Source organism: Spinacia oleracea, chromosome 4 (assembly GCF_020520425.1).
Source record: "Spinacia oleracea cultivar Varoflay chromosome 4, BTI_SOV_V1, whole genome shotgun sequence".
NCBI classification, from domain to species: Eukaryota; Viridiplantae; Streptophyta; class Magnoliopsida; order Caryophyllales; family Amaranthaceae; genus Spinacia; species Spinacia oleracea.
Genome location: NC_079490.1, coordinates 8531479 through 8540304, shown reverse-complemented (window position 1 = coordinate 8540304; position 8826 = coordinate 8531479). Strand labels below are relative to the sequence as shown.

At 33.6% G+C, this 8826-nt stretch overlaps 1 protein-coding gene across 1 annotated transcript; it reads right to left on the bottom strand.

Moving 5' to 3' along the window:
- Positions 1–634: 634 nt before the first annotated feature.
- LOC110793539 (caltractin) lies at positions 635–2368 on the bottom strand (the record flags this gene model as incomplete). The annotated part of the gene is made up of 5 exons (XM_021998423.2): positions 635–841; positions 925–1077; positions 1993–2020; positions 2105–2141; positions 2236–2368. Coding segments are annotated over 5 exons (522 nt in total), but the record flags the coding sequence as incomplete, so codon positions are not given.
- Positions 2369–8826: the final 6458 nt, after the last annotated feature.

The window sequence follows — 8826 nt, the reverse complement described above, 5'->3', positions numbered from 1 at the left end:
AAGAAAGAACAGGAAAAGAAGTCTTCTATTGTTGTGATCCAAAGACCAAAGCCCGGGAGGCTGACCGATCTTGCAAGGATGAGACAAATACTACTGAAGCTTAAACCACTAGTAGAAAAAACCCTTATTGCAGCGGGCTTTTAGACCCCTGTTGCAGCGTACATCGTATGCTGCAACTGGGGGGCCTGCAACAAGTCTGAACTTGTTGCAGCGTACAATGTTCGCTGCTAAAAGGGGTTTTTTGCAGCGTACATATGTATGTACGCTGCAACAAGTGCCAAAAAATTGGCAAAAATTTGGACTTGTTGCAGCGTACATATATATGTACGCTGCAAAAGACTCAACTTTTTGCAGCGTACATTTATTTGTACGCTGCAACAAGTCTGAAATTTTGCGAATTTTTTTTCCCTTGTTGCAGCGTACAATATATATGTACGCTGCAACAAAGCACTTTTGGCGGGAAAATTCTAATTTTGTTTAGGGATACCTAGAGTGCCTTGCACCAAATATAGAAACCTGTCAAAACAATAATAGAATAACGCAACCTGTATAACAAATATAAAAACAACAACTGGAGTTTTGTATACTATATATCCCAAAACCAAAGTGCACATATTACATTTAAATATATGTTCCAATTTCAACATAAACATACATTTTAATATAAAATTTATTCTATAACAACTAAACCAACTCGGTCAAGCGCGCTAAAGCCAATAATAAATACTTGCTGGTAAAAAACTCGGTCTGCTTCTTCAATCATCTCTTGGATTTCCCTGTCAGTTAGGTTTTCGCCCAATTCCTTTGCAATGCGTTGAATATCTACAGGAGAAATCTTACCCTACACCAACCAACCACCATTCTTATATGTTAATCACTGATGACTAAAATAAGACACTAAAACAAGAATAAACAGAGGTTTACATTATTATCTTGGTCGATTATACGAAATGCTTTCATTAATTCTTCCTTAGTGTCTCTTTCTCCGATTTTAGCAGTCATCATTTGACAAAATTCATCGAAATCAATGGCACCACTTCCATCCTTGTCAACATCCGCAATCATTTGATTGATTTGCTGAAATAACACAAAAAGTCAAGCACAGTAGCTGTTATAACAAACCGCAGTCCCCTTAATGAATTACCTTTCCCTTCCTTTATTGCAACCAGAGCAAAAATGGTGAGTAAATATAATCTATAAAAAGGATACCTTAAAATAAATTTCAGGTGGCCCATATATGATATATGGGAACTATGAGAGAGGCTGGATGTACTGTAGTTTGTCGCTGACATAATTAAATAAGCTCAGAGAAAGGGGCTGGCACTAGCAGTTACTGCACTCAAGATAGTTTCAGGAGGTGGCCTAAAAACTTAAATGATGCATTTGAATCTCAAGTAAAACATGAACATTTTATAAGAGTATAATCATCTATGTTACTTGGACATGGGTACGAGTGTCGAGTACAAGTGTACATGTCCAAGTGCCAGGGCAAGATAGGTGTAAAATTTCAGACACAGGTACGCTGTCATAAAATTAAACACGGGGATGGGGACATGACATAACAAGTATAAGAAACATATCCTCACTCTAAAATACCTTTTCTTTTTCAGATCCGGTTGTAATTGTAGATACATAAATACACAACACAATTCAGGTTGACTTGTTTGCTAATTCTTGTATGAATTCTCATTTCAAGCTCATTTGTGAGTATACATATGCACAACTTTCTCTTCATTATCCCTCTCTTGTTTTATTTTTCTAATTTTCTCTATGAATATGTGGTTCGAGATGGTTGAGCCGTTGAGGTATTATGAGACTCTGGGTAAATATTGAAGTGTCAGTTAAGGAGGCCACACCCTTGTCTGAGTGTCTTAGAACCCAGAGAAGAAAAAGAGTAGTGGAAGGAACATAGGTTATCTTTTTGCAAGTATTCAGAGAAGAAATATTTCAATAGTAATCAACAAAAAACCAACAAAATGACAGATTTTATACCTCTTCGGTCATCTCAAAACCCAGAGCCCTGCAACGATGCAGTTTTAGGTCAGGTAACTGTGTTAAGTGTGTAGTGGTATATCAAAACCTTAGGATTTACAAAGAATAATACCTCATAGCAACATTCAACTCTTTAGCATCAATAGTTCCTGAAAATAACAATTTGAATCAAACAGGCGAGATTGCGAGAACAAACTTAATGGTTTGACATATAAAATTCGAAACACTAAACAGATTCAAAACCTGAGCCATCAGTGTCAAACAGTTCAAAAGCTTCCTTTATCTCTTGCCTCTTCTGTTGAGTGAGACCATGATGACGCCCACGTGGCTTATCTTTCCTCACCGTCCTAGCACTTGACTGATAGTATTTACCAAATCAAGAAAATCAAAGTCAACAAAATTCACTAGAAAAATACACACCAACATCTAACAGATATTTCACTACTTAGAGCACACTATTGGCCGGTGTCTCAGTTCCTATCCAAACAGTTCGAACTCAAGACGGTCTAATAACTCAATTAATTCTTACACACTAACAGGAAACTAACCAGCTATATATCGTGCCAGTAAGAATAGAAACAGATACATAAACAAAACACAAATAAAGCAGAACCATAGTAAAAGCATATACTAAATAGAAAATCATCAAAGTGATATAGTAATTCATAGGGTACCAAATATTATCCACTTTAGGGTTGACATTCAAAATCGGAAAAAAATCGGAAAAAAATAAAACCCTAACAATCAAAATCGGAAAAAATGTATCAATTAACACAAAAAATAAGAATAATTTATAGGATTAATTGACCAGAATAATCCCAACTTTAGGTGGTTTGCTTTTAATAATCCCAACTATAAGTTTTTTTTTAATAATCCGAACTTTTACACCTATTGACTTTTAACGGGCCTAGCAGGTAAGTTACTTACTGTAGCAGGTAATGTATGGCGTGGTGCTGACATGACAATAGAGAGTTAGTTTTTTTTTTCTTTAAATGCATTTATTCCCCCTTATTTATTTTCCTTAATAAATCTCCTTATAACCCTTGTTTCTCATTTCGTCATTTTCTTTGATTCTCCACCCAAAATTTTAAATGTTTTCAAACCTCATATTTTAATGTGACATTTAATAGCTGAACGAAGTAAACCTCATATGTTAGATCCACCGGGTCATTTTCGGGTTCAAGGGGGTGTATTCCTTTGGGTTTTTTTTTAAAGGATACAGAGTTCAATTTATTTAAATGGGTTACTACCAGTAACTTACTAGTAGTAACAAGGTTGATGACCTTTGATTTCAGTTATTTGAAAGGGATACAACCATAGTAGAAATGGTGGTTACCAAATGAAGCACGATGAAGATGATGTAGTATGATTTAAGTTTATTTACCTGCCAAATTAAACAAATAACACAAAGTAAAAACAAAAATGTCAAAATGAACCTCCTTTTACAATCAAAAAATTGTCAAATTACAATCTAAGGTTAAACATACGAGCATGGAAGGTGTTTGATTTTTGTTTTTATTTTATTTTACAGCAGATGAAAAACAAAAAGGGTTTAACTTTGGGTGAATGGATATTGAATGAATGACGTGTACCAAATTTTTTAGAGAGAAACTAAAAGCCCAAGTCCAAGTTTGCAAGTGTTTACCATTTTAACAGGTTACGGGTTTTTGGGATTGTTAAAAGTCATTAGGGGTAAAAGTTTGGATTATTAAAAAAAAAAACCATAGTTGGGATTAATAAAAGTGAAACGTTCAAAGTTGGGATTTTTCCTGTCAATTATTTCAAACCCTAAAAATACGAAATTAGGGGAAAAATCAAGAATTGACTGAAAGCAAACCCTAAAAATACGAAATTAGGGAAAAACAAATACAAAAAGTTAGAAAACTATACCTCCTCAAACAGATTCGCGCAGGAGAGAGTAAGGGATCGAAATACTTGGGACTGAGACGGCGAGAACAGAACGCGATGGGGGAGATGAGGCGAGAACACAGACCCATCGGCGAAGACAACGACGCAGGGCCGAGCAACGCCTGAGTTCGACGGCTGCTGAGTTCGACGGCTAAGTTCGACGGCGGCTGAGTTCGAAGGCTGAGGTCGAAGGCCATATGCTTGTAGAGAAGGAGTCGAGCAAATTTTCACAAAAACCAAGACGAATTGTCACCCAATTTCAACAATTACTTGCAAAAAACCCAAAAAAACCACGAATTAGAGAGAGAAAGAGAGCAGATGAAGAAGAAGAAGAAGAATGAGGAGGTGAGAGAGTACGCAGGGAAAGCTGAGGGAAGAAGAGGGAGTACTGAGCGTGGAAATGGTCCTTAGGTTTGAGATGAAATGTTTTTCTTAATTAGCTTTGCAGCGAAAAATTTTTATTGCAGGGGGCTTTTATCTGTACGCTGCAAAATAAATGGGCTATTGCAGGGGGCTTTTACTTTGTACGCTGCAAAAAACTCTCTTGCTGCGGGCAATTAATTTGTACGCTGCAACAACCCTTTATAAAGTTTGACCCGCGTTGACCTACTGGTTGTTGAAGCGTATTATTACATGTACGCTGCAACAAGGGGGTTGCAACAGGGGTTTTTTCTACTAGTGAACTAAACACACTACTCCCAAGCACCTAGTACTAGTTGACTAATTGTATTTGTTTTAACTTTCTAAATAACCCTGTCGAGAGTTCAATAATATACATTTGTTGATCTCATTAAATATATCCCCTTCTAGTTAAGAATTGAATTGTTTTAGTCATACTTTTGTTATATTTAGTTTAAAATAAAATGATATAGTTACATTTAAGTCAATTATTGTTTTAGTTATACTTTTGTTATATTTAGTTAAGAAATAAAATGATTTAGTTGAATCTTTCTCCATTTTAGTCTTATTATTTTATTTATAATTAAATTTGTTTTAGTTATGAGTAAAGTTGTTATAGTTAGGCATAATTTCGTTTTAGTTAAAAAAAAGTTTTGATTTAGTTAAAATTAATATTGTTTTAGTTAAAACGAAATTATGCTTAACTGATTGGTTTCGTTGCTTAACTAATTGAATATTAGGCTTAACAAATATTTTCTTTATAACTCTAAACTTATTGGTTTCATCGCTTAAGTAATTAGTTTCAATGCTTAACTAATTGGTTACATTACTTAACTGATCGGTTCGATTTAACTAATTAGTTTCAATGTTTAACTAATTGGTTTCAGTGCTTCACTAATTCGTTACAGTGCTTCACTAATTCATTACAATGCTTACCTAATTTGTTCCATTGCTTTTCGTTGCTTAACTAATTAAATTTCAAACTTTACTAATTGGTTTCATTGCTTAACTAATTGGTTCTATTGTTTAATCAATTGGTTTCATTGTTTAACTAATTGGTTTCGTTGCTTGACTAATTGGTTCCAGTGCATAACTAATTCGTTCCAGTGCTTAACTAATTGATTTCATTGTTTAACTAAAACTGATTTTTTTTTTAAAAAAAAAACTACGACTCAAAAACCCTTAACTAAAATGTTCCATTACTTAACTAATTAAAATTCAAACTTAACTAATTTGTTCAATTGCTTAACTAATTAAATTTTAGGCTTAACTAATTGGTTTCATTGCTTTAACTAAATCGTTTCATTGCTTAACTAATTAGTTCCGTTACTTAACTAATTGAATTTCAAACTTAACTAATTGGTTCAATTGCTTAACTAATTGAATTCCAGGTTTAACTAATTGGTTTCATTGCTTTAACTAAATCGTTCAATTGCTTAACTAATTGGTTGCATTGCTTAACTATTAGGTTCCATTACTTGACTAATTGAATTTTAGGTTTAACTAATTAGTTTCATTGCTCTCCCTCTCTCAAACCCTAGCCTCTATTAGTGAATTTTGAAGGGGCTTCCATCGATTTTATCGGTGGAAAGCCCCGATCTTTTTATTTTGTTGTTCTCTTTCTAATTTTGTTTGAGTTTTAGGGTTTTAATAATACTTCCTCCTTGTGCGAGGAATTGTTCTCCCTCGAAAGACATGGTTTTTCTTCTCCTTTTAGGGAGAATTTTCTTAGGTTAGAGGATCCTAAATTTCTGGTGTACGAGGGAGAATATTATTTAATTTCGCAGGAGAAATTGATTCAGCGATGAAGATTTGTGCGGTGTCGCAGCAGATATCAGTTCTACATCTACAATCAATTGAATCTGATTTAATTCAATATCAAAATTACAACAGATCAAAAGACCCCCTCGTTGAAGGTTGTATCAAACAACGATGTGTTAGAGGGTATACAAGATGTTCGATGCGCGAGGATCGTAATTTTGCAGAAAACGAGTTTTATTTGATTCGATTTGTTATGTATTTGATAGATTCAGATTTCTTTTGTAGATGTCGTATGACTTTTTATTAATGAATTAATTTTATTTCAAAAAAATTAGTTTCATTGCTTTAACTAAATCGTTTCATTGCTTAACTAATTAGTTCCATAACTTAACTAATTGAATTTCAAACTTAACTAATTGGTTCAATTGCTTAACTAATTGAATTCCGGGTTTAACTAATTGGTTTCATTGCTTTAACTAAATCGTTCAATTGCTTAACTAATTGGTTGCATTGCTTAACTATTAGGTTCCATTACTTGACTAATTGAATTTCAGGTTTAACTAATTAGTTCTGTGCTTAACTAATTGGTTCCATTGCTTCACTGACTAGTTCCATTGTTTAACTAATTGGTTTCGTAGCTTAAATAATTGAATTTCAAGCTCAACTAATTAATTTCATTGTTTAAGTAATTGATTTCTTTGCTTAACTAATTGAATTTTCGGCTTAACAAATTTATATCTGTAAACTTATTAGTTTGACCACTTAACTAATTGGTCTAATTGCTTAACTAATTGGCTTTGATGCTTAACTAATTTGTTCGATTGCTTAACTAATTGAATTTCATATTAAATTAAATGAATTTCACGAAATCATAACTAAAACTCAAAAAACTTAACTAAAATCCAGAAATTTAATCTTAACTAAAAAGAATAACTAAAAAATATAACAAATATGTAACTAAAATAAATTTATTCATAACTAAAACCTATTTAATCATGACTATTATAAATGAACAAAATTGTTAAAATATAAATTTGGATATTAATTACATTTCTTTGCAATTTTAAAATACAATGTATTACTAAACCATTTGATTTATTAACTAAATATAACCAAACTATAACTAAAACAAATCTGTAACTACAACAAAGTAGATCCTTAACAACAACGACCACCAACAACAGTTGTTAGGACTTGTGCGGCCTCTGCAGCATTGTTCCTTCGCATTGCTGCCACCGCCACAGCCGCCACCGGGGAATCATAGCCACAAGCACAACCACCACAAGAACATTTACAGGTCTGATATATGTCAAATTAGAAATGAAGGAAAATCAGAGCACATAACAGCAAACAATGGCGGCTCTGAATCTTCACGCCGACGACCTCTCCTTCATCTCTCGCTGCTCGCCGGCGAGGATCTGATTCTTTCCTTCGCTGGAACCCTAATTTCTCGCCGGAATTTAATAAAAAGAATCAAAAAACAAAAACCTAAAATGAAAATCCAAATAAAAACTCAATCCTAATAATTTCAAAGAAATAAATCGAAATCTCTAGCATTCAAATAGGAGTAATAATGTTAGAAAATTAGACCTGTTTTGAAGGCGGAGATCCAGTGGTTGCAGACTTACGAGCATCCTTTTTGGTGAGCGAAGACCTACACTACCGCCGCAATCGACAACGCCGCCACCTTCCTCACCGCTGCTTCGTAAGCCTTAATTATTGCATCAATGAAATCCACCACAAATCTTGCTCTCATTCGCGTATGAGCCCCCACCACAAGCCAATCACAAACCACCAGAAAACAAAATCGAAGGTGAATCGAAAGAAAATCGAAAGAGAAACTTACGAAATCGCAGAAACGAAGATGAAGCAGAGAGGCTGAGTCGGAGATCTGAAGAAATCGAGTAGAATGGCAGTAGAATTGTAGAAGAAGGATCGGCGAAGAATCACAGAGCTTTCTCTCTCCTCAATCCCTGAAATGTGAACAGTGATTTGAAATGAGGGAAAATTTGCGTAAAAAAAGCTTTTTATAGGACCCAAATAATTCGACCCGCAACCCGGCCAACAAGATTTGACCCGCGAATATAACCCACTACAAGGTGGTCTTACAGGAAAGACCGCCTTATACAAAAGTTTGTATAATATTTTAGTCAATACAAATTTTTATATAAGGCAGTCTTACACAAAAGCCACCTTGTGTCATATAAGTTAATCAATAAAATCAATTAGTTAAACACTAAAGCTAATTAGTTAAGCATTGAAACAAATTAGTTAAACAATGAAACTAATAAGTAAAGCACTAGAACTAATTAGTTAAACAATGGAACCAATTAGTTAAGCAATCAAAGTGGTCATTCCGGTAAGGCGGTCTTACACAAAAGTTACTGTTTAGTCAAAGCAGTATATGGATAATGAAAAATATATTTACATAATATTTTAGTCAAATTAACATATTAACCCTATCAAATATTTTGGTCATATTAGCATGTTAAGCACTTATAATACATAATATACTCCGTACATAGTAGAACACTAGAACGGAAATTGTATATGGATGATAAATGAGTATATTCAAAATTTATTACTTATGCATTAACTTTAGTAAGAAAAATGTTTCAGTTATATAGAAGTATTTTATAAAAAAAAAATGGTAAAGATTAATTATAGAGTATCCGTACGTGCATGAAATCTAATCTAGTATAGAGTATGTATAATGTCAAAGTCTTCGACTTACTTTGACTTATTTCAGACAAAATAAGTTCAGAT